This window comes from Geotrypetes seraphini, chromosome 8 (assembly GCF_902459505.1).
Source record: "Geotrypetes seraphini chromosome 8, aGeoSer1.1, whole genome shotgun sequence".
Lineage (NCBI taxonomy): Eukaryota > Metazoa > Chordata > Amphibia > Gymnophiona > Dermophiidae > Geotrypetes > Geotrypetes seraphini.
In genome coordinates this window covers 155,774,247-155,800,736 of record NC_047091.1, presented here as the reverse complement: position 1 = coordinate 155,800,736, position 26,490 = coordinate 155,774,247, and the positions used below count along the sequence as shown (strand labels likewise).

General features: G+C 45.6%; 1 protein-coding gene across 2 annotated transcripts; it reads right to left on the bottom strand.

Annotated features, from left to right (window-relative positions):
• Positions 1–6,252: 6,252 nt before the first annotated feature.
• On the bottom strand, positions 6,253–25,902 carry DIABLO (diablo IAP-binding mitochondrial protein). 2 transcript variants are annotated; one of them, XM_033957253.1, is made up of 6 exons: positions 25,754–25,902; positions 25,086–25,203; positions 21,716–21,844; positions 21,220–21,300; positions 10,261–10,357; positions 6,253–8,633 (listed from the first exon to the last, which is right to left on the bottom strand). In XM_033957253.1, the coding sequence occupies exons 1-6, from the start codon at positions 25,801–25,803 to the stop codon at positions 8,416–8,418; spliced, it is 693 nt and encodes a 230-aa protein (XP_033813144.1). In that variant the 5' UTR covers positions 25,804–25,902; the 3' UTR covers positions 6,253–8,415. The 2 variants fall into 2 exon arrangements, with proteins under 2 accessions (XP_033813144.1, XP_033813143.1); XM_033957252.1 differs by having other exon boundaries at positions 6,254–8,633; positions 21,220–21,330.
• Positions 25,903–26,490: the final 588 nt, after the last annotated feature.

Genomic DNA, 26,490 nt, shown 5'->3' with positions numbered 1-26,490 from the left:
GCAACAACTGTTGCTGGCACCGCACCTTCCGGTACAGGACCGGTCCGAGCCTCGCACTGTCCCATCGGTGTCGACCCCCTCGGTACCGACTAATACCTCCATGCCAGTGCTCTTGGCCGAAACACCTACGGTGCATACCCGTGCTATTGCCAACCCTGTCCGGTCCCAGGAACGACATCGGTCTTCCTCACCCGGTACCGCCTCGGTGCGCTCAGGCAAATCTCTCTCAAAGACCCGCCATGCCGAGCCCTCCACGCCGATGTCCAAACGTACGCACCCCGACGTTAGGGACCCAGACTTGTGGGAAGACTCCCCTCACGGTACCGAAGAGGACGCTTCGTCAACCGACGAAGAACCCTCCATGACCGACACCGCCTCCAAACCAGAGCAATCCTCTTTCTCTAAATTCCTTAGGGAAATGTCAGCAGCTCTTTCCATCCCCTTAGAGTCCGACTCTAAGAAGTCTCAGGCTTTCCTCGATGCCCTAGACTTTGAGCAACCTCCCAAGGAATTTCTAAAGTTGCCCGTCCACGACATCTTACGGGAAACTTTCTATAAGAACTGGGAGACTCCCCTCACTGTTCCCGGAGCCCCTCGTAAATTGGATAGCTTGTACCGGGTTATCCCAATCCCAGGGTTTGACAAACCTCAATTGCCCCACGAGTCCCTCCTGGTGGAATCTACTTTGAAAAAATCTCAGGGTTCCAGTGTATATGCCTCCACCCCTCCTGGCAGAGAGGGAAAAACCATGGATAAATTTGGTAAGCGCCTTTTCCAAAATTCCATGCTAGCCAATAGAGCCAACAACTACACCTTCCACTTCTCCTTCTACATGAAGCATCTGGTGCAACAGCTCTCCTCCTTACAGAAATATCTTCCTGAACGTAAGGTCCCTCTGTTCCAGCAACAAATTTCCAGCCTCCTCCAACTCAGGAAATTTATGGTTCGCTCCATCTACGACTCAATTGAGCTGACCTCTCGCGCCTCTGCCATGGCGGTGGCCATGCGCCGTTTGGCATGGCTGAGAGTCTCTGACCTAGACATTAACCACCAGGACCGCCTGGCTAACGCACCTTGTCTGGGCGATGAACTCTTCAGAGAGTCCCTGGACTCAACAACCCAGAAACTCTCAGCACATGAGACCAGGTGGGACACTCTGATCAAACCTAAAAAGAAGACTCCACCTGCTCGTCCCTACAGACAACAGTCTTCTTACCAGCGTAGGTTCTCGGCCAGACCTCTCAATCCGCCTCAACAACAGTCTCGCCGTCCTCGCCACCAACATCAGACTCAGGCTCGCCCACAGACTCAACCTGCCAAACCTCCTCCTTCATCTAAGCCGTCTCAACCCTTTTGACTCTTTTCTCCAGAGCATAGCCATTCTCCCACCATCGCTGCCTCTCCCTCAACCTATCAGAGGACGTCTTCAGCTTTTCCTCAGCCGTTGGGAGGTCATCACTTCGGACCAGTGGGTCCTCAACATCATTCGCCACGGCTACTCTCTCAACTTCCAGACTCTTCCACCAGACCATCCTCCCGTAGAGTCTGCTTCTCACTCCTCCCAAACCCCCCTCCTCCTGAGGGAGGTCCAATCCCTCCTTCTCCTCAATGCCATCGAAGAGGTACCTCCGGACCAAAGGGGTCAGGGATTCTACTCCCGCTACTTCCTGGTCTCCAAAAAAACAGGAGACCTTCGTCCCATCCTCGATCTCAGGGACCTCAACAAGTGTCTAGTCAAAGAGAAGTTCAGAATGCTCTCCCTAGCCAAGCTTTACCCTCTTCTCTCCCACCACGACTGGCTATGCTCCCTAGACCTCAAGGAGGCCTACACTCACATTCCAATCCATCCGTCTTCACGTCGCTACCTACGGTTCCAGATACAGCACCATCACTATCAGTACAAAGTGCTACCCTTTGGCCTCGCATCATCGCCCAGAGTGTTCACCAAGTGCCTTATTGTGGTGGCGGCCTTCCTCAGGTCTCACGACCTTCAGGTGTTCCCCTACTTGGACGATTGGCTGGTGAAAGCACCTACGTCTCTGCTTGTACTTCAAGCCACTCATCACACCATCTCGTTCCTCCATCTCTTGGGTTTCGAGATCAACTACCCCAAGTCGCATCTGCTTCCCACACAGCGACTTCAGTTCATTGGAGCAGTTCTCGACACCACTCTAATGAGGGCATTTCTCCCCTCCGACCGCCATCGAACTCTGCTCCACCTCTGCCATCAGGTGCTCCTTCATCACTCCATTCCAGCTCGGCAGATGATGATCCTCCTGGGCCACATGGCCTCGACGGTCCATGTACTTCCTCTGGCGCGACTCCACCTCAGTGGACTCTAGCCAACTAATGGTCACAGACCACCGATCCTCTTTCTCATCCCATCTCTGTGACATCGTCTCTTCGGCAATCTCTTCAATGGTGGTTGAACTCCTCCAATCTTTCCAGGGGTCTACTCTTTCATCTACCCTCTCACTCCATGATCATAACCACAGATGCCTCCCCCTATGCATGGGGCGCTCACCTGGGAGATCTTCGCACCCAGGGACTCTGGACCCCTCAGGAGCGTCAAAATCACATCAACTTCCTCGAACTCAGGGCCATGTTCTATGCTCTCAAGGCCTTCCAGCACCTTCTCTACCCTCAAGTTCTTCTCCTGTGCACAGACAACCAAGTCGCCATGTACTACATAAACAAGCAAGGCGGCACCGGATCTCCCCTCCTCTGTCAGGAGGCCATCCGCATCTGGACCTGGGCCACGGCCCACAGTCTCTTCCTCAAGGCTGTCTATATCCAGGGCGAACAGAACTCCCTGGCCGACAATCTCAGCCGCATCCTTCAACCTCACGAGTGGACCCTGGATCCTCCCACACTCCACTCCATCTTTGCTCTCTGGGGCACTCCTCAGGTGGACCTCTTTGCAGCTCCTCACAACCATCAGCTGCCCCAGATCTGTTCCAGACTCTTATCTCCTCATCGTCTGGCCCCAGATGCATTCCTGCTCGACTGGACGGATCGGTTCCTCTATGCCTTTCCTCCCCTACCTCTGATGTTGCGGACGCTCTTCAAACTCCGCAGGGACAGAGCCACCATAATCCTCATCGCCCCTCGGTGGCCTCGCCAACACTGGTTCTCCCTCCTGCTTCAGCTCAACTCCAGGGAGCCCATTCCTCTTCCTGTGTTTCCTACTCTACTTACACAGCAGCATCAGTCTCTACTACATCCCAATCTGTCCTCGCTCCACCTGACAGCTTGGTTTCTCTCGGACTGACCTCTCCAGAGAATCTGTCTCAGCCTGTCCGTCGTATTTTGGATGCTTCCAGGAAACCGGCCACCCTCCAATGTTACCATCAGAAGTGGACCCGGTTCTCCTCTTGGTGTCTCCTTCATCATCACAATCCCACCTCACTGGCGGTGGAAACTGTACTGGACTATTTGCTCTCTCTCTCCGACGCTGGCCTCAAGTCGACCTCAATCAGAGTCCACCTCAGTGCCATCACTGCGTTTCATGAGCCTATCCTCGGAAAACCTCTTACGGCTCATCCCCTGGTTTCCCGGTTCATGAGAGGCCTCTTCAATGTCAAACCACCTCTGAAGCCTCCTCCAGTCGTCTGGGACCTGAATGTGGTTCTAACAGCCCTCATGAAACCTCCATTTGAGCCTCTTGCCACAACTTCACTCAAATTTCTTACGTGGAAGGTGCTTTTCCTCATTGCCATCACCTCTGCCAGGAGGGTTAGTGAGCTGCATGCACTGGTTGCCGACCCACCTTTCCACTGACAAGGTGGTTCTGCGTACCCATCCTAAATTTCTGCCTAAGGTGGTCTCGGACTTCCACCTCAACCAGTCCATTGTATTGCCTGTTTTCTTCCCTAAGCCCCATTCCCATCCTGGGGAACAGGCGTTACACTCGCTGGATTGTAAGCGTGCCCTTGCATACTACCTTGATCGTACCAGGGCTCACCGCTCGTCTCCTCAGCTCTTTCTGACCTTCGATCCTAACCGTCTAGGTCGTCCTGTCTCTAAACGGACACTTTCCAACTGGCTTGCTGCCTGCATTGCGTTCTGTTATGCTCGGGCCGGTCTCTCACTGGAAGGTGCTGTCACAGCCCACAGGGTCAGAGCTATGGCTGCTTCTGTGGCTTTCCTCCGCTTCACACCTATCGAGGAAATCTGCAAGGCTGCCACTTGGTCCTCAGTTCACACGTTCACTACTCACTACTGTCTGAATGCCTTCTCCAGACGGGATGGACTCTTCGGCCAATCTGTGTTACAAAATTTATTTTCCTAATGGCCAACCATCCCTCCTCCCTCTCTGTTAGCTTGGAGGTCACCCATACGTTAAGAATATGCTGCCTGCTTGTCCTGGGATAAAGCACAGTTACTTACCGTAACAGGTGTTATCCAGGGACAGCAGGCAGATATTCTTACGTCCCACCCTCCTCCCCGGGTTGGCTTCTTAGCTGGGGACCACGCACTCCTCCGTCAGGCGGGAAGGCACTCGCGCATGCGCGGTGCGGCCAACTAGAACTTTCTAGTTAAAAAGGTCCGTACCGGGGCTCCGTCGGTGACGTCACCCATACGTTAAGAATATCTGCCTGCTGTCCCTGGATAACACCTGTTACGGTAAGTAACTGTGCTTTCTTGTTAAAGAAATGACAATTTTGCATGAGGTAAAACTCTTTATGGTTTTATAAATGTTTCCTTTTGGCTAAGTCTTAATAATAATATAGTTTATAGCTAAAGAGATATATGATCAAGAAACTGTTTTATTTTACTTGTATGATTATGATAAACATACCAAAGGCTGCGCATTTGAGACCACTTGTATACACCATCCTATGTAATTATACCACAATATACTCCTCTATATACATACACACACACACTTAATTACTAGTATTGTGTACTATATTCATTCTAAAACCTACTTACTTTCATATGAAATAGCAGTATCATATATTATGTATATCAGATATATACTTCTCCCTCCATATTTGCGGTGGATGCGGGTGGAACATAGCCACGAATATGGAAAAACCATGAATAACTTTTTATGTTCATGTTTTTTATAAAAGTTAGCGTTTTAGTATTGAAACCGTGAATAACGTTTCAACAGTTATTTATGGTTTTGGGAAACAGCCACTATTATTACTATTGTAATCTCGCCTATTCCTCCCCCTCCCCCCAGCAAATGCGCCAAAGCAGTTTATGTAATTGTTTTACATCTTTTGCTTCTAGACATAATGGCAGAATCTGCAAAAAGTACAACCAAATAGAGAATATTACTATTTTATATAATCCTGTTATTCCCATGACTGATAAAAGATAGATTTGCCCACTTCTGAAAACACTGTATAATGGCCAGCAAATGAGAAACGTTCAGATTATAGATATTCCTAATATCCCCACATAAGTAAACGCCTATAGGACCGCAAAGCTCTCTTTAAAGGATAAGCGCTAAACTTTTTTTTATCGGTATAGTAAAAAAAGGAACTTTACTCGTAATGTAATTTTAGGGGGCGGAGTCAGTATGCAAAAAATCGTGAACAAGCGAAACCGTGAATACAGAGGGAGAAGTGTATACACATCGGATAATTCTAGATCTGTACTTATATTTATCATTCTCAACATTCTGGGTAAATATCTTCCAATTTTTTTCTGTTTTTTGAGTATGCAGCAGTTTAGAGTAGTATGTAGGCAGATATTTTGTGCAATTATAGTTTAGTGCTAATTAACACTAATAAGGGACTGGGATTTGTAGACCACTTTTTTGTAATTGCATATTCAAAGTGTTTTACATCTATACAGGTACTTATTTTGTACTTGGGGCAATGGACAGAAGATGCTGACGATGTCCAACTTTTACATCCCCTTGACCCCAATAATCCATCTGAAATCGGTGCTATTAATGACAAACTCAAACAGATTCATCTATGGTTGGACAACAATAGACTGTCCTTAAACATTAATAAAACCAATACATTACTCTTCCCTTGGAAAGAAAATCATAAAATATCTGTTCCTATTAATATCCAAGGAGTAACGCTCAAACAAACTAACAAAATTCGGATCTTAGGTGTCATTCTTGATGAAAACCTAACTTATCATGACCACATTAGCTATGTGGTCAAAACTTCTTTTTACAGATTACGTCAAATCCGTTCTATTTCAAAATTTCTTTGTCCCAAATCTTTAAATATACTAATTCATTCATTGATCATTGCAAAAATTGACTATTGTAACGCTTTATTCAAAGGAATGGCCCAAAAAGAAATTAGAAAATTACAGATCATACAAAATACATCTATCAAATTAATTATGGGTGCCAAAAAGTTTGATCATGTAACCCCGCTATTACAAAAAGCACATTGTCTCCCAGTGGCACACCGAATATTATACAAGTTATCTTTACTCACCTTCAAATCGTTATTATCCAAAACTCCATCTTTCATTTATAAAGTTCTAATTCCATACACCTCTCAAAAAACTTTACAATCCAATCAACAACTTTTATTGGTCATTCCCTCTCTTAAAATCATAAATACCAGAAGACAGTACATTTTCTCTGTCACAGCACCGCAAACATGGAATTCTCTCCCACTTTATTTAAGGGAGGAGAAAAACCTTGATAAATTCAAAAGCCAACTCAAGAGTTTTCTTTTTAAAGACGCTTTCAATACTTAATTGAAATGCCAATTGCTCTTCACAACTCCCTTTCACTTCAGTCAGCTATATACTTACACTATATCTAAAATATGTATTTTGTTTTCCCAGCCATTTTGTGTTTTAACCCTTATCGGTCCCTCCTTTCCTATCTTAAATTGTATTTCTTCCCCCTCATTCCCAATGTTTTCCTGTCCAAATTTGTCCAGTTTTTTTTAAAAATGATTTTTAGATTTTTATTATATTATTGTTAACATTTTATTATGTATTTTCTGTAAATGTAAATCACTTAGTAATTATGATAGGCGATTAATCAAATGTTGAATAAAACTTGAAACTTAAAACTTGAAGCAGTACAGAGATTCAATCCTACAGTGTCAGGGTGCTGGGGCAGCAGCTCTACCACTCTACCTCTCATCCAACTGTGGATAACATCTATAGAATCAGGAGCATATATGCCATAGAGCAATAGTTGGGGGGTGGGGGAAGCCTTAAATTACACACTTTGCAAATAATTAATTGTATGAAGGTGTGTGTATACAAAGCCACCTAAAATGTCTGCTACAAAGTGACAGCTAATACTGTGTTTCCCTGAAAGACTGGGTCTTATATTTATTTTTGTTCCAAAAAAATGCATTAGTGCTTATTTTCAGGGGATATCTTAATTTTTTTCTCTCCATGTACCACCAATCATCTCTCCTCTTTCCTCCCCCCACCAATCCTCTTGTACAGCAGAACCCCACTGACCCTCCTACCGTGAGACTGCCATACTGTATATCCAAGGCCTTCAAAAATGGCAGCGCTCTAAATAGGCTGCTTTGTAGTCTTTTTTCCACTGGGGCCTTCCCTTTGCTGCATCACTGATGTCTTCAGTGATGCAGCAGAGGAAAGGCCCTGGCGGGGAAAACTGCAAAGCAGTCTATTCAGAGTGCTGAGGCTTTAGAGTGAAAGAGGTATGTTAGGTCTTAGCAGGGGGGGAGGGAGGGTGTTGCTCAATCGACAAATCCAATTTTTTTGGCAAATCAGACAGGCCTAGTGTGCCATGGATAGCTTGGGGAGTGTTGGGGAACATTTGGGGGGGCTTCAGAGGTTGATCTTAACTAGGGCTTATTTTGGGGGTAGGAGCATCTTTAAAAACTAGGGCTTATTTTCAGGGAAACATGATAGTACTGCTTTAATTCTTAGATGGCACTTATCCCAGCTGTGAAGGAAAATGGGAGGTTGCATTTTGCTTTTCAAATCAAGCTAATAAGAGGCCATAATCCTCAAGTTAATACTTCCAGAGACATTATTCCAACAGGTTAGATTTTTATTAAACAATGCTGGGGAATTACATGGTGAAACCAGTGCATAGAACTTAAAAAGAAAGGTAGTAAATGACTTAACGGCAGGTGGTACTAAGTCGTGAAGGAAACAAGACCTTTAAGAACACTTTGGTGGTCATCTTCACCCCCAGCAGAACTGGCAAGAACATATATGGCTGCTCTACTTGTTTACCATCCAACTGCAAAAAACAAATAATTAAATGGGTTCGCTACAACAGATAAACTTCAGGTATTCTCTGTACCTGCTCCTCCTCTCTTTACCATTTTCTTTTCTTTGCATTTCTCAAAGCATTCAGGAAAATTCCTTGTTTAAATTTTGTATAGCAACAGCTGTCTCTTGCTTAAATAACTTTGGCATCCAGCCACTCTCCCTTAAAGGTCAGTGCAGTTTGTGTGGTACAGCTAATGTCTGGTTCCCACATTGTCAGTCTTCACGCATGTAGGCCTCGTTTTCCTCTCTTACAGTGCTTGCTGTGTTACTTTCCTTAGGCACAATCTCATCCTGCTTTGTTTTTCTGATTTCCTCCAGCTGTGCTTCTGCCAGTTTAGACTCTGCGTTCTGAGCAAGTTGGCGGGTCTCTTGCACCTGTGTCTGTACCAGTTGAATATGATGGCGGGTTGTCATGGAAGCTTGGTCTGCTCCTAGAAAAAGTGTTAAAGTAATTATCCTTTTAAGGTTACAATACTTTCCTCTCAATAATTTCTTGCTGTACTGCTGATAGCATAACAGTTTACAATGTGTTTATTTTTATCTAAAAGAGTAGGGATGCCCCTCAGCAGGGAACTATAAGTAGGCAGATGATTAAAGAGCCTTCATACTTTCATTTTGCTTTTGTTGCTTGAGTACAGATGTAGCATTTATTGAAAATAGGGCTGTACATTTTAACATGTATTAAAATTTTTAACAGATCTGTGGCCTTCCCTGGGCCAGGTATCTCTCTCCTCCCTTCCCCCCCCCCCCAGTCCAGTATTTCCCTCCCTCTTACCTGTCCAGTCCCTGCCATCCAGCTAGCTGGCTAAAAAAAGTCACTCTTTCTCTACAGCAGTCCCAGCTACACAGGCCCAGGAAGTTTCATAAGAATAGCCTTACTGGGTCAGACTAATGGTTCATCTAGCCCAGTATCTTGTCTTCAGAGGCCAATCCAGGTCACAAGTACCTGGCAAAAAAACAAAATAGTAGCAGCATTCCATGCTACTCATCCAGGGCAAGCAGTGGTTTCCCCCATGTCTATCTTGACAGCAGTATATGGACTTTTCCAAACCTTTTTTTAAAACTAGCTACATTAACTGCTCTTACCACATCCTCTGTCAACGCATTCCAGAGCTTAACTATTCTCTGAGTGGAAAAAATATTTCCTCCTAGTGGTTTCCTTGTACCTTTGAGTGTCCCTAAGTCTTTGTAATTTCTGACATAGTAAAAAAAACCTATCCACTTGTACCTGTTCTACACCCCTCAGGATTTTGTAGACTTAAATCATATCTCCCCTCAGCTGTCTCTTTTCCAAGCTGAAGAGCCCTAACCTTTTTAGTCTTTCCAAAGGAGTACCATCCCCTTTATCATCTTGTTTACTCTGCTGTAAAGAGAGAGACTCTGAAGCCAGCAGTGGATGGAAAGGGAGGGAAATAGTGGACCCAAGGAAAGGTAAGAAGAGATGCTCTGAGAGATGTGTACCAGGAAGGATAGAGGAGAAAAAAAAGAGGGGATGTGTGCTCCAGAGATTTATCCTGAGGAGGAAAGGAAAAGAAAAAAGGGAGGAAGAGATGGTGCCCATGGAATGAAGTAAAGAGGAGGGGAGATTATAAAAATAACCATATTTTCAGGTCCTTTTACAAAGCAGTGCTGTTGAGCAGCCCATTATGTTCCTATGGGCGGCTCAGAATTTAACGTTTGCTGCTTTGCAAAAGCCTACCTTTATTTTAAGTAGTGCTGTATATGCTAAACTTATTTCAACTCTTATTTGGATCATATGATTAATTGTACAATTAAAATTTTAATTGATGTACAGCCTTAGACAAAATGTTTGTTTTTTTTAGCTGGTACAAAGCTAAATTGGCATTAAGGCTACATGATTAACTTACAACAAGACCTGCAAAACCTGTTTTAGCTGCTACCTTGTTAATAAATTGCTGAACCTGGTTTAGTAACATTTAATGAATACTATGCCATAAGCAGAAGCTAGGTAGTTTTTCTTAGGTTTGCTGATTTAGAGAGAGCTTGTACTAATGCAGTCTAATACCCACCCAGAGGAACCAATCTTCCCTTAAATACCTGCATGATATGCAGCTTCTGCTGCCAGCTCAGAAAGCTTTAAAGCACTGGCCCAGCTGGATTCAAATTTTAGGTAATCTTGCCGTTTCTTATTTACCTGCAATAAAAAAAAGTTCACTATACAGGACATTTAATCATCATGCAGGGTATAACATGCTTAGATGATGGATGAGATCTGATTATATTTTAACTTTACCTTTAAAACTAACTCAAAATCTTTAGAATGTATAATTAAGGTAACAAGCAACACACAAGGCTACAATCTCTCCTACAATCCGTTAGGTGAGGAATGATCACCTAACCTGCAACACTAGCTTTGCACTCTCCAGACAAGTAGAGGTCAATCTTTATGAGTGGGTTATATACCTCATCAAGTACATAAAGGATACTTTTCCCTATTCCTGTCTACTTCAGTCTCCAGAAGGTGTGAGTGAACTGTACCTATCTCCCTTGGTAGGGCTGTTTGGAATTTGTTTAGGGTCTGCTAGTCCCTGTTTTGGCCATCCGTCTGACCTCGGGGGTGTCAAATCCGGCGGGTCTTGAGCGGGGTCCCTCCCCCCACCTCTCCAAATCAAACAATGCATATTGCTTTGAGAGCCTGTGGAGTCTGCTCTGTAAAAAAAAAATAAAAAATCCTGAAGTAGTGCCAGTCTACAGGGTTGCTTCCTTGTCGATTTGCTATATTTTTCTACTAACCGGCACTTTACATTTCAGCTAGGTTGCATATGGAGCAATTGTGTACCTCTCAGGGGGAGCGGTCAGCTGGAGGCAGTGAGGCAGCCCGGTCTTCTCTCATTGCCGCAAACAGTAGGGGTAAAAGGATTCCCTCTCGGCTGATTTTTTTTATCAGCTGTTGCCGGTTTTAGCAGCTGGGACAGTTCAAGTTTCCCAGCCACTACAGGCCCTGGAGGGGTTATTTTTGGCAAGATCTTCGCCATTTTAACAGACTGTCCCCTCCATTTTGTCTGCAGCCTCAGGTGACCTTCCCTAGCAACAACAGCAGATGAATCCAGAGACCAATGGGATAGCCCACATCTACCAGCAGGCGGAGATAGAGAAACTGATTAACAGGTGGTCCTATTGGCTGGCACTCCTCCTGTTTATCCAGTATTCTCTATCTTCCAGCAGGAAATGGTCGCTATTCAACTAGCTCCTGAATTCTGGCTGTGACTGGAACTTTATTTTCTCCTGTTGAGGTTTCTCTTCAGTGAGCTTGCAGTGCTATTTCTCCTGTTGAGATTTTCTCTTCAGTGAGACAGGGGTGTCCGGCTGAACGGTGCCGGCTTTAGGGGTTACACCTGGGCCCCCCCCCCAGATCCATGCCTCACCCTCCCTCCAGTGATAGAGGGTCTGACTGGGTCTCAATTTTTTTCTTCTTTCCCTTCTCTGTAAAAAAAAAAAAAAAAAAAAGACCACAGTTCCTCCATTCTGCTCGGTTACTGCTGATCAACCAGCTTTAACTGGCTTCAACCGGCCCTAACAAGCTTGTAAGTATGTCTGTTTGAACTTCAGGTTCTGTTTGGGAGTCTTAGTAATGTGGGTTCGGTCAACGTACGTTTAAGGCATGGATATTTTATTGAGGCTAAGTTTTATGACTAGAAATCCATGGAGGGAGCCGGGACTTCCCGCCCTTTGCATGCACGCACTTGGTTTCCTTGTTGGTTACAGCGCAGCAATAGCGGTGCGATTTCATGCTCGCACTTGTTGTCATTGTTGGGTTTCAGTATAGCAATAGTAGTCCTGTTTATTCTGAGGCTCTCTTTCATCGGTGTTTGTCACGGCCATGTGCAGCTGATTGTGCAGGTGCCGGTTTATAGCAGCATGAGATGGGACATGTTTTTTCCGGCGCTGTGAGCCGTTCTTTTGGTTATTCCCCGAGTCTGATTTTATTTTATGCAAGCCGCGGCAGGGTAAATTTTGCGGGGCTTGAATCCGACTATGTTTCTAGGAGCGTTGATGCAGCGGCCACGTGTCAGTGAGAATCAGGCGTGCGCTTGGGTCTCCGGCGATAGCGGGAGAGCTGCAGCGTTCAGGTAGTTTGTTTCCAGCTGACTTTGGTCAGGGTATGCCGGGGCTTCTCTCCTTTCTGGTTCAGACAAGTTGTATGTGTTTCACCAGCTTTGGGACAAGCTTGGGCAGCTTTATATGTCTATGTCGGTGTTCCTGCTGTACTCCCTTGTTTAATCGGACTCTGGGGTTAGCACTCAAGGGGTTTACCAGAGAGACTCTGACCTGTGCTAGGTCACCCAGTCTCGGTTTGTCTCCAGACTGGGGCGACATAAGGCAACTCACGGCACGGTGAGATCAGCAGTAAGATAGTGCCCTCTATTTCACACAGGTATCTCATTGTCTCTCTTGGGGTCCCTGCAGATTTAGCCTTTGTCTGTTGGTAACTGTCCTTATTTGGGCCTCTGTGCTGAGCTGCATGTATCTAGTAGTGGCACAGGATATATATGCCTAAAGGTAGTACAAACAGTTTCCAAGTTTGGGCTGTCTCTATGGGCATGACACTGAGCATCTTCCTGTGGCCAGGACTCTCTTTCTCTATTTCTGAGGGGGCCTGGACTTCAGATTTCCCTGCTTATCACGCAGGTTTCTCCTGTCACCATTTTCTCATGGCACATGCTAGATGGGCCCCCCGACCAGACAGGAAGGGCTGTACAGCTCCTTTTAACCAGGAGCCAGTTACCTATTCTATCAAACCCGCAGAGGATCACGCGCTATGTGGCTGTTAGCCTCATCCCTGAAGCTCTCATTAGCGATGTGAGCTTTGTCTGATACCTGTAAGGATGTTGTTGTTTTCCACAGGGCGGTAGATGCAGCATCTTGATTGAGTCTAGTACGTATTCACTTTAAAGGACATACGTATTTCGCTCATGTTGCATGGGGTTAGTACTGTTTTCATGGTTCCAGTATATTCCTCTTTACATTGTGAAACTTGATTTTTCCTAGGAGAATCTTCTTGCAGATCCTACAGTCTCATCCTGCCATTCCCTGACCTTCTGCACTTCATTCTGAGGGGATCTTGACTTCTTCCAATGACTCTTCAGGCTTTCTCATGAGGGAGAAGACACTATAATGTCAGGTCAGGGGGCTGTGATGATTTTTCAGGATGCTTGCATCTTTGCATCCTCCTCAGGTTTCCAGTTCGTTCTTGGAGTCTCTATGTTTTGTGTTTCCCTTTTCAGTGTTACTGGTCCTCAGGACAGTTCTTGTAGTTCTTTGGGAACTAAGGGACGTTGTTCCACTTACTGCATGGTGCCCGAGACGGGGGCATTTGGCACGCTGGATCCCATTCTGCTGAATTAGTTTCTCGGGGGTTACACATTTCTGCAGACAACCTGGGAGTATATTTACATTTTCTCTATGGACTCCGAATCGGCACTTGGTTTGCCTGCCTCTCTTGGAGCAGCGCTTTCGGTTTTGGCACATGCCATTTCGCCTACCCAAGGCTTCACGAACGTTTTAGGTGATGTGGGCGGTGGTACCGTTTTGGTGCTACCAGGCGATTCATCTAATTTCTTCTTGACTGCCTGCTTGATTCGGACGACTTCCAGTCGGGCCATTTGACTGACACGAAAGGGTGGTATCTTTTCCTCAGTTCTTTACAAGTGCATCTTCGAATTTGCACAGCGCTCTTTTCTCCTGTACTATTTATAGGTATATCGGGGTGATGTTTTTATTCATATAGGAGAGACATGTGTTTCTTTCCGGAGACTTGGGCATGGGTTCTCGGTCTCAGATTGGTATTCTTCTTCGCTTACCATGACCAAGAGTATGGAATTCTGTACAGTTTCTGGGATCCATATTGCTGACTCCACTGGGAACTTCGGCTTGCTTTCCCCTTCTTACGCTACAGCAGTCGCTTTTGTTCCGGTGGTTCCCGGTATCTCAGGGCTCCAATTATTTGGTATGCTCCTCCTGCATCGCTCTGTATGATTTGGTGGCTCAGCGCGATTTCTCTTTTCAAGGCATGCCTCGGTCTTTGCTGGACTAGCTCATGACCACCAATCATGTCGGGTTGGGGGGCTCGGTGGCTTCCATCCTCAGCTCCAGGAGTCTGGTCTTCAGAGGCAACTCAGTACTTGTTCATTCTTCTACTCTTGAGCAGGGTCAGGCTACCTTTCTGGAGCTTCAGATCATTCTTCCGGATTGCCGCTGAGGGTCCTTTTGGTCAGTATTAGGATGGGGGTATTTCTCTACAGCTTGGGCAGTAGGTGTTGTACTCAGTTGGCAGGTGAAGTTGTTCTGCTTCAATGGGTGGACTCTCATCTGTGTCTTCTGTTGGCAGATCCTTTTATGGATCAGGATAAGAGTTTGGATAGACTTTCTCTCCGCGGGATCTGAGCATGGCCCATTTCTTGTATGTTACAGTGTACAGCGCTGTGTACGCTCTGGAAAGTGTGCATGTTAGTAATAGTGTAATCTTCTGCATCCTGGATATTGAGATTTGTGGCTCAGGCATTCTAGCTCTTTTTATGGACGTAAGATCTCCTTGACCTAGACCTCATGGCCTCGTCTCTCAATTCTAAGCTTCCTAGCTTCTTCGGCAGGCCCAGGGAGTGGGAGTTAGAGGAGATAGCTGCATGGCTCCTTTCTCACCTCTGCCTTCTCTATTTCAGTGTTTTCCGCTGGCTGATGATGGCTTGGATTTGCCATCTCGAGCTCGCTTTCCGGGCACAGTATTTGTAGAATCTCTGGATTGGCGGCGCCATCCTTACTATGCAGATTTGATGAGTCTTTCGACAGCTGGACTAAGAGGTTTCCTGGTATCTCCGGCTTTGCTCGCCTAGGGTCCAATCAACATGGATATTTGTACTACTTTAGTATTACGACCTAGTTTTGTTTTTGTTTTTTTAAAATCTTGACTGACGAGGGTTATGCGAAGCAGGTTGTTTTTTCTCTTATCCAGGTGCTACGGACGTCTTCTCCTGTGGCTTCTGCTTCCTTTTGGAGGTTTTTCCTTTCTTGGGTGCTTCTTAACGTTTGAACCACTCCAGAGTTCCTTTTTGGCACAAGTATATTGCCGAGGGCTTAGCGTTCAATTCCCTTCAGCTTCTAGTGCCATTCTTGGCTTGTTACAAGGGCTAGGTATATTGCTCTTCGCTTACTTCTCAGCTTCGTGTAGTTCAGTTCCTAAACAGAGTGCGGTATATTCATGCGCCTCTTAGAAAGCCCGGTTTGGAGTACAATCTTCACGTACTTCTTCTCAGTTTACCGAAGGCTTCATTTCATCCTTGTCTTTTGGGACTCTAAAGGGCTGTGCCATTGAACATGGGGTTTCTTGTGGCCATGGCTTCAGCTCTGCAGTTTTCTATGTTGCAGGCCTTGTTCAACGGGGATTCCTATTTCTGATTTCCGAAATATGGGGGTATCAGTTCGGATGATACCACTATTTCTTTTTAGGGGGGTGTCATCCTTTCTTTTATGTCATGCTCGCTTTTCCTTCCTTCTTCCTGGGAGGAGAAATTGGGAGCAGTGCTTTTATTCACTGCATTTATTAATACGTACGTAGCGTTCTCCATGAGCTCGGTTTCTAACGACTTTTAGTTGTTTATATCTCCTTTTTGTATTCTTCAAGGGACGCCTCAAATGTATGGTGGCGTCCGAAGCCTCCATCGCTCGATGGGTTCAGGAGGACATTCTTTATGCTTGCTTGCTGGCAGGGAAGCGGTTGGCGAAAGAACTTCATGACCATTCCGCCGGAGCGATGGCTACTTCTTGGGCTCGGCCCAGAAGTTTTTTCCTTGGAGATTTGTCTCGCGGCTAATTGGTCTTCCGAGAGTGCTTTCTCTCCGCATTTCTGCTTGGATGTGGGGGGCGCATGCGGTAGGGGCGTTTTGTGCTTCGGTTGTTGCGGAGGCGGCGTTTGCTTCCCACCCAGATTGAGGATTGCTTTGCTACATCCCATTGGTCTCTGGATTCATCTGCTGCTGTTGCTAGGGAAGGAAAAATTATGTTCTTACCTGTTAAATTTTCTTTCCCTTAGACACAGCAGATGAATCCAGAGCCCCACCCTTTCTGGATATTGTCTCTCGTTTTTTTCTTTTGCAACTTTCGCAGGTTGTTTTCTGTATTATTGCATTATGAGATTTGTTATGGGAAAGAAGTTTTTTACATGCTATGCCTATTGATGGTTACGGATGCTTGGGCAAGGAGCTATACTGGATAAACAGGAGGAGTGCCAGCCAATAGGACCACCTGTTAATCAGTTTCTCTATCTCCGCCTGCTGGTAGATGTGGGCTATCCCATTGGTCTCTGGATTCATCTGCTGCGTCTAAGGGAAAGAAAATTAACAGGTAAGAACATAATTTTTCCTTCCCCCTATATTGCAAACACAGGGGCAGGTTTCAGCAGGGATCCTCGATTTAATTTTTTTTCTGTGGGTAGAGCCTATTTTCAGGCAGTTGGGGGTCTCGCATGCGCCCGGGGGTTTTCGGGGGGGGGGGAATCTCTCTGCACCCCCTGTGGCTTTGCCTCCCTCTTTTCATTTGGCATCCCCTCTTCCGCCTCCTTCATCCAAGCACCCGTGAGGGGTTTGTATTATAGATTGGTAGTCGGAGGAGCAAGTTGGTATGGGTGAGGACCTGGACGTTTTGGAGGACTTCCAGGATCCTCTAAAGGGAATGGCCGCTGGCAGTGGGGTGTCAGGTTTCCCGCCTTCCAGCACGGAGGCGTCTGTGGTGTGCCTTTTTTCAGAGGCATGAGCTTTTCGACCTGATTTAGCTGGTCTCCTTGGTGCTGCGTTTTTGAAGATGTGCCACTGGAGACCCGCATCTGGGGAACCCTCTACTTCAGGGGGTCCGTCCTGTTTCCAGCTCTTTTCCTATGCATCAGGATTTTTGGGATCTCGTACTGGTGCAGTGGAATACGCTGGGGGGGGGCATCGTTTCGGTTGGCACGCACCATGGCTCATGGGTATCCCATCCCGGAAGGGGATAGGACTACATTCATTTCACCAGTGGTGGACGTGGTGGTCTTGGTGATTGCTCAGTGGCAAACCGTGCCTGTCTAGGGCAGTTCTGCCCTTAGGGACTCTGAGGAGCTTAAGTTAGTCACTTCTTAAGCAGAGTTTTTGACATCTCTGCCCTGGTGGCTCGCACCGTGTTTCGGTGGGCTGAGCATGTCCTGGATCGTGAGTCTGATCACTGATCCTTAGTGGATCAGAAGGTGGCGAAGATTGAGCTGGCTGCCTCGTTCCTCTCGGATGCTCTTTAACTTGGTGCAGACTTCGGCTAAGTCTGTGGCTTTTGGTGTGGCTTCGCACCGTACCTTGTGGCTTTGCGCTGGGTCAGCGGATGCCACATCCAAAACTTAACTTACAAAATTTCCCTTTCGGGGGTCGTTTTTGTTTGGAGAGGACTTAGATAAGTTGGTTCAGACTCTGATGGACTCTAAGGTGCCCCGTCTGCCTGAGGACCATGCCCATCCAGCATCTCGGTGTGGCACTGCTTGGGGCATCTGCGGGAATTTCGCAAGTATCGCCCTGGCCGTGGGGCTGTTTCTTTCCAGGCTTCCGTTTTTCCCTGGGGTCAATTTGCTCAGCGCATGCAGTCCTTTCAGAGGGCCCATTGGGGGGCTGGTAATCCTGCACAATGGCTCTTTGCTGGCGCCCCCCTTTGGTTCTGGTGGGTGCCCAGCTGTGCGACTTGTTTCCCAAGTGGGTCGAGGTCACATCCGATCAGTGGGTCCTGGAGGTGGTGCGGGACAGTCACACTCTGGAATTTGCCCTCTCTCGGCCAGATCTTTTTCTAGCCTCTCCTGGTCAAGCGGCATGGAAGACGCAGGCTTTTCACCAGACCCTTCAACATTTGCTAGATCTCAAAGCAGTTGTTCTGGTGCCCCCTCAGGAGTGCGGTGCAGGGAGGTACTCAAATTACTTTGTGGTACTCAATAAGGAAGGGACTTTTCAGCCCATCCTAGATTTGAAGGGGGTCAACAGGGCTCTTAGGATTCCCTCTTTTCGCGTGGAAACTGCCGTCTCATTCTGGCGGTTCAGCCAGGGAGTTCCTCACTTCTATTGATCTGACGGAAGCCTCTTTGCATTTCCCATTCATGCCTCCCATCAGCACTTCCTTCGCTTGGCAATCTTGGGTCAGCACTATCGGTTCTGTGCGCTTCCCTTTGGCCTGGCCGCAGCAGCCTTGCAGTCCAAGGGCATTCTAGTGCATCCCTACCTGGATGACTGGTTGATTCGGGCAAAGTCGTTGCAGGAGGGCACCCGGGTTACGGCTCAGGTGGTGGAGTTTCTCCGGTCTCTGGGTTGGGTGGTCACCCTTTCCAAGAGTCAGTTGGTCCCATCTCAGCATCTGGAGTACCTTGGGGTTCTGTTCGACACCTCCTTGGGGGAAGGTTCTCCTTCCAGAGGCCCGGGTAAGCAAATTGCAATCTCAGTTTCGCCTGCTTATGGCATCCTGGTGTCTCCAGGTGCAGGATTTCCTCCAAGTCTTGGGTTCGATGGCAGTTTCCCTGGATGTAGTGAGGTGGGCGCAGGCCCGGGCCCACACGTGTCCTCCTCAGTATGCTCTGCTCCAGACCGTGCATCTTGTTCAGGGGACAAATCTGGGTCAACCTCAGTGGATGTTGCTTCTCACGGATGCCAGTCTCCTTGGATGGGGAGCTCAGTGTCCAGATCACTCAGCTCGGGGCACCTGGTTGATCAATGTGTTGGAGACCAGAGCCAGACATCTGGTGCTGCTAGCCTTCCGCTCCCTCTTAGCGGACCAGTCAGTCGGAGTTCTGTCGGACAATGTCTTGGCTTCCACATAACTGGCGTGGGGAATGTTCAGACGGACTTCCTCAGTCGTCGCATATTAGATCCCGGAGAGTGGTGTCTAAGTCCCGTGGCTTTTCAGTGGATAGTGCAGTCTTGGGGTCAGCCCCTGATGGACCTGATGGCCCCGAGTGGCAATGCCCATCTGCCCCGCTTCTTCAGTCGTTGCAGAGATGGTCGGGCCGAGGGCCTGGATGCTCTGGTTCAACCATGGCCAACGGAAAGGCTGTTGTATGGGTTCCCTCCGTGACCATTAGGGGGCAGAGTTCTTCTCCGCATCTTTCGTCATACGGGTCTTGTGGTTCTGGTGGCTCCGGATTGGCCTCGATGTCCGTGGTACGAAGGAGTATTCAGATAAGTGATGTCAACTCTTTTGGGGTCCTGGAGGCTTTCCACCTCTTGGGCTTATGTGAGGGTTGGGCGTCTGTTTGCGGACTGGTGTGAGGCGCGTGGAGTGGTCTCTTTTCACGCTTCCCTGCCTCACATCTTAGAGTTCTTGCAGGATGGCCTGGATAGGGGACTGGCTTGGTCTTCTCTCCGGGTTCAGCTTGTGGCCTTGTCAGCCTTTCAGGGGTTAGTGAAAGGTCAGCATCTGACTGCCATTCCTGCTTTGATCCAATTCTTGCAGGCGACCAAGTTGCTCAGGCCTCCCGTGCGGTCCTCTGTTCCGTCTTAGGATCTCCATCTGGTTCTGTCCATTCTGGTGCGCCTGCCTTTTGAACCATTGGGCGGCTGCTCTTTGAAGGAACTTACTCTGAAGGCGGTCTTTTTGGTGGCCATTACTTCAGCTAGACTGTTTCTGAGCTGCAGGCTTTCTCTTGTAGGGCTCCCTTCTTGGAGTTTTCTAGGTAGGGGTTGTCTTGAGCCCTGTTCCTTCCTTTCCGCCAAAAGTAGTTTCTCCTTTTCATGTCGATCAATATGTAGTCCTTCGGGTGTTGGATATTCGGGAGGGCTCTTCTGAGCAAAGACAGCTGCGCAAGTTGGATGTCGGTCGGGTCCTTCGCTCTTATGTGCAGCGGACCCAGGAGATCAGATCTCTTTGTCCTTCTGGCAGGTCCTCGTAGGGGGGCTGGTGCTTCAAAGGCTACTATTGCGCGCTGGATCAAGGAGACTATTGCTTCCGCTTATCTTCTTCTGAATAAAGCCTGTTCCGGAGTTTCTTGGGGCTCGTTTCACTAGGGGTCAGGCAGCTTCTTGGGCTGTGTCTTCGCTCGTGCCTCCAGTGGACATTTGTAAGGCAGCAGTTTGGTCTTCCTTGCTTCTCTTGTCAGACACTACCAAGTAGATGTTCAGGTGCATCAGGACACGGTGTTCTGTGAGCGTGTTCTGGTGTCAGCCCTTCTGGGGTCCCACCCGAGATGGGGACTGCTTTGGTACGTCCCACTCAAAGATTAACCTCTACTGGTCTGGAGAGTGCTACACAAGGAGAAATTAGGTTCTTACCTGCTAATTTACTTTCTTTTAGCTTCTCCAGACACGTAGAGGTCCCCACCCTGTCTGTTGTTGTGGCTATTGTGCAGGCAGTTTTGGTTTTTTGCTGCGGGTTCTAGTATTTTTCTAGGGCTGCGAGAGAATTGAAGAACAGCGGCTGTGGCTCGGCTGGTGAGCTGTGGGGACATTTCTCTTACTGGTGTCTCTCCTCTGCATTTTCCAACAGCATTTGGTTATGTTAGTTATTACTCCTGTTCGGAGTATTGTTTATTTCTGTTACCAGTTCTTTGGTCTGCTTGGCTATTCAGCAGACTGCTAGGAATAGGGGAAGGTATCCTTTATGTACTATTCTACAGTTTTGGTTCAGTCTCCACCTGCTGGTCATGATGAGTTATATAACCCACTTGTAAAGATTAACCTCTACTGGTCTGGAGAAGCTAAAAAAAAGTAAATTAGCAGGTAATTTCTCCTTATGCTTTAATTACCAGTATTCCAAATTCTTGTTGTTTATGTGAACATGTATGATTATGCTCATACTAGGAGCATGCTAGCATTTATTCAGAATTTGGGACATGTTAAGTTTAAGAACTTTTTTTTTCCCCAGGTTAACTACTGCTTTCACACTCTCTCATTGTTCTTTTATAGTTCCTACAATTTCATTCTGCCATAAAGCAGAACACTCATTATGCATTAAGAAAAAAACATTAGGAATATACTGTAGCAACCAAGCAGAAATGCTTGAGCTATTCCTTACCTCAGCACGAGCGCCAATGATCACCTGCCAAACTGCATCTTCTTCTTTAGGATTCCTCTTTTCAAGAAGAGCAGTGTATCGCTGGTGGAGAGAAATTAACACATATAATGCCTGCAACACACAAAGGATGGTGAAAAGATGAGCATTATTCAACAACTTAGAGTAGGGTACTTCAACAAGAATGTCAAGTGCCAAGCAGCTTAAAGACCCCCACCTTTATTCTGCTTAAACAAGGCAGTACTAGCCCTGACTTCTCATATTAAACTTCTCCCAAGCTGAATCTTTCTTCATTTATTATTTCTTACACATTATTGGACTAAGATGTCCACTTGATAGCCATAGCCTGGTGTTTCAAATAACTCCACTTGCCAGCATCAGGCTATACATATATGCCAGTTAAATAGCTATCTATGGCTCTAAATAAACAAATATTTGGTTTTTTTAATAACCTATTAAAAATTAGCACTAATTGCCTTTTTTGAGAAACTTATCTTACCTTTGTATATTCTGTTAAAGCATCAATTAGTGCATAGGTAGCCTGTGAAAGGTAGGTATAGGTACTGTCTGTTACCAAAGACACTGCCCTTCTGATTAAGGCATCATTCGACAGTTCCAATTCTGATTTCTGCGAGAGACAGAAACATGTCATATCATATTTCCTGAGAAACCTCAAACCTTTGTGAAACACACTAAATCCTTAAAAGATAGGCTAAAGCACAAGACAAAAATCCAAACTGGATATAATGGAGAAATTTTTAAGGATCTCAAGCGCTCACAGCTAAAAGCCTGATATATCTTACAAGCTAATAACCATAGGGTGAGCTTTCATTGGTCCTTTAAGTTCTCCAATTTTCTTAATTTTTATCAAAAACACTTTTTTCATTTTTTGTTATTTTAGATATTTTAAACGTGTTAAATATTATGCAAATCTTGTTTTTCTTCATACAGTTACTTTGCAATCTTTTTTTATTTTGTATACTGGCTTTCGATTAACAACCAGTACTCTTATATTCAACCATATGAGTTATAGAGTACTTAACTTCGTGAAAATTGGAGAACTTAAAGGACCAATGATAGCTCACCCTATGGTTATTAGCTTGTAAGATATCAGGCTTTTAGCTGTGAGCGCTTGAGATCCTTAAAAATTTCTCCATTATATCAAGTTTGGATTTTTGTCTTGTGCTTTAGGATATCATATTTCCTTCCATGCTTTAAGAAAATTATGTTTTCCATTCCACAATATTACATAGCAACTTATTCAGAGTGCAAAACATGCTTATACAGTAAATGTAATGTTACATATTATCAAAACATGATGGCAGCTAAAGGCCAAATGGCCTATCCAGTCTACCCATCCACAGTAACCATTATCTCATCCTCTCTCTAAGAAATCCCACTTGCCTATCCCACACTTCCTTGAATTCAGACAGTCTCTGTCTCCACTACCTCTTCTGGGAGACTGATCCACATATTTACACCTTTTTCTGTAAAAAAAGTATTTCCTTAAATTACTCCTGAGCCTATCACCTCTTAAATTAATCTTATGCCCATTACAGAGCTTCCTTTCAAATGAAAGAGATCCCAACTCATGCGCATTTACACCACATAGGTTTTTAAACATCTCTATTACATCTCCCCTCTCCTGCCTTTCTGCCAAACTATACATATTGAGATCTTTAAGTTTGTCCCCATACGCCTTATGATGAAGACCACACACCATTTTAGTAGCCTTCCTCTGGACTGACTCCATCTTTTTTATATCTTTTTGAAGGTGTAGCCTCCAGAATTGTACATAATATTCTAAAATAAGTCTCATCAGAGTCATCAATACCTCTTCCTAGTCACATATCAGCCTGGAACATTCACTGCACCAGCTATGCTATAAAGCTCAGTGCTGTATATAGAATAAAATAGAGACTATTCATGGTACATGGGCTTGTGTGCATATGAAAAGCTGAAAACTATGCTGTCAGTAGTTTCACTATTAGCAGGGCTTCCTAAGGCAGACAGGTTTCAGTGGAGATATCAGACTAATGATGTACCACTCATTTGGGCAGTGTTGGAGAAGGAGGCTCTTGTTTGATGTGATAATATTGCGCAGAAGGTCCAGCAAACTACTTCTGCATTCTGCCACGAAAACTTGATGATGATCATCAAGTCGCTAGGACTCAAACACGAGCCAATGGCACCTAACATTCAGATTGCAACAGAGAAAAAAGTACCATATACTATTTAATTCATATACCACTTGAAACAGAGTATCTTTTTGAAAGCTAGACATTAGCTAAAGCTCAAATGTCTTTCCACAGACTACGCCAATGATTGCAGTCACTAATGACTACCCTATACTCTCCTATGCACACTTCTTTAAAAACTGATGTTATGCAAAAATAAATACGCATAAAAACAAGAAGGTAGGTTGTATAAGTCATTTTTTAGATATCAGCCATGGAACTTGAAGAGGCATTTCAATATATTCTACTAAAGTATTATTCGGCTTGGATGTCTGATAAGGGTCTATGGTTCTAAAATGGGCCCATTTCATATTACAGTAAAAGTCTTTTTTTTCTCTCATTAGTTGGGGGTTTGTTCTTGTGTCCTGAGCATAGACTGTCTTTACAAAATCATGGTAGGAACACAGTAATCCTTGACATAGGCCTGCACAGACCTAGAACAATAGGTAACAATAAGGACATCTTTTTGACACATACCAGTCCTTGAACTACTAAGAAAATAAATTAACTTGAAAGTTCTATCTCTTTTTGGTTTTACATTTGCTCAAGGACCACTTCAGCACTGTCAACTTTGACACAGAAATTAGAATGTCTCTGGTCCGTTTCTTTTCATCTCCTAAGTCAGGGGTAGGGAACTCTGGTCCTCGAGAGCCGTATTCCAGTCGGGTTTTCAGGATTTCCCCAATGAATATGCATGAGATCTATGTGCATGCACTGCTTGCAATGCATATTCATTGGGGGAATCCTGAAAACCCGACTGGAATACGGCTCTCGAGGACCGGAATTCCCTACCCCTGTCCTAAGTGGATCAGAACTGGTCTCTACAAGGTGCTAAGGTCTTCATTGTTTATTCTTGTCTAAGATCCTTCCCACTACACAAGCTCCATTTCATCTGCAATCTAGCCCAGGGATGGGCAACCTTGATCCTTGAGGGCCACAACCCAGCTAGGTTCTCAGAATTTCTCCAGTGATTATGCATGAGATCTAGTTTCATACACTGCTTCCATTGTATGCATATAGATACCATGAATATTCATCAGAGCAATTCTAAAACCCCCAACTGAGTTGTGGCCCTTGAGTACTCTAGTCTAGCCTAACCATCACATTAACAATCCTTAGATAAAAGCCAAACCATAGAGCTCCTTCTGAAGTCTACTATCTCTGGCCATTAGATGTCACTGTTGTGATGGCTGGTTCCTCATTTCAACACCCTGCAAACACTATTTCCAGTGTACATCCAGCTCCTAAACCTGAAGAGCAAGATACTAGACTCAGAATGAGAATCAAACTATGGCAAAACATAGCATTATCTGTGAAGCAGGCCCAAAATGCTTTCTAAATAACATGCTATAAATGTAGTTTGGCACAGATTGTTACAAGGAATCAAGAACACTTAAGACGTTTTACAAGCAAATAACGTTTCCTGGTTTAACAAGCAGTTTTTCATAATTTTTTAATTGTGAATATTTTGTTTTACTAAAGTTGAGCACAGTATTACAATCCCATATTTTGCACACATCATCAGCATGATACAAAATTAATTTATTTGAACATACATCAAAAGTTCTAATCTATACTTTGATAAAATTAAATGATATCTTATTGTAAGCCTTTAATCTCTCATTACATTACCTGTGCAATAGGCACTGCACACAGAGCGGCTCCAAAACCCAGTGCTACTCTGCTCCATGGTCTTCTCAATCCCGAGATACAATGCCTTCTTCCCTCAGCCCAAGATGAATAACCCTGCCTATGAGCAACATGTAAAGAGATTACAAACATTAAAGCAGCAATTGTGATTTTGAAATAAGGTGAATCTACGATAGGCTGGATCAATGAGCATTTAGTTGTAATTCTGATTTCCCTAAGGAAACTGGACAAAGCCCAGTACAGCAAGTATCTACTGGGTGAGGTGGAAAGCCTAATTTCTGAAATATCTAATCTAATCTAAGCCCCCCCCCCCAGCAACATGCGACTTAGAAAAACTTCAGCAGGGATCCAAACGGCCAAGCAAGAATAAAGCAGAGAGAAATCAGACACTTTCACCTCAGACGAGCTGACACTACTTTTCCAACAGAGCCAGGGAAGTAAATTCAACAGCAGCATCAGTCCCGACAGAAGCCACCTGCAAGGGGATTCCAGCTGACGACCGCTTTAGGGAAGGGCCTGGCGCATTCCCTATCGATCACTTTCTGCTTCTATCACCCTGCCCTGAAGACAAGAGTCCAAATGTCCCTCAGCCTGCTGCCACCCCATAACAAGAAAAGAAAACAGAAACAGGCCATCGCCTCCCGTCCTACCTTAGGCAGGCGGAGAGCCTCCACATCAACCCTCTTCTAAGAGCCGCCATCTTGCTTCTGGCTACCGGAAATGACGTCGGCCAACGTCGCCGCCCACGTTTGGCGTAAGGCAGACGTCGCGTTGTTGGCGTCCAAAGGAGGGAGTTTCAGGGGTTGAAGTTTCGCTTTGCTTTCTATTTACGCACAATTCAGATCATTTTTTTAAATATGTGCGGGAAAGTGAACAGGTTACTTAAAACCCAGCTCATATTTTCATGGTTGCAGCAACCAAGTGAATAGCTGGAGCCAAGATAGTACACAATTATGTGACAATATTACGCTCTCCCTCCATAGTATGATAATAACAAGCTCCTTCTTAATACTGTATTCTCCAAGAGGTTTTGAAGGTCTACTGAAGAGTGAATACATGACTCCGGATTAGCTTGCTTGCTTTTTCATTTATTTTGATCTCCCCCCCCCCCCCCCCTTACAGGTAATACAATTTGTATTTGGAAAAAATATAGAATAAATTTGCTGAAAAATATAATGACGGTGACATCTGCCAGGTTTGGGAGGGGCAGCTGTGTCAGTCTAGCAGCAAAAACAAGGAAGAGGCTGATGGCATCGAGGACCATACTGAGCTGAAACTGCTTTGTGCAACACACTCCTTACCATCACGGCCAAGCCCAGTAGGGTTACTGTCCATTAAGATTACCAGCCTTCCGCCCGGACATGTCCTTTTTTTAGAGGACGGTCCA

What these genes read in the sequence shown, in the direction of transcription:
- DIABLO (XM_033957252.1), bottom strand. Translation starts at nt 25,803, where the DNA reads ATGGCGGCTCTTAGAAGAGGGTTGATGTGGAGGCTCTCCGCCTGCCTA. An exon ending in CTTTAACAGAATATACAAAG is followed by an intron (nt 21,331 to 21,715) that starts GTAAGATAAGTT and finishes TGTGTGTTGCAG; the next exon opens with GCATTATATGTGTTAATTTC. An exon ending in TCATTGGCGCTCGTGCTGAG is followed by an intron (nt 10,358 to 21,219) that starts GTAAGGAATAGC and finishes TTTTTATTGCAG; the next exon opens with GTAAATAAGAAACGGCAAGA.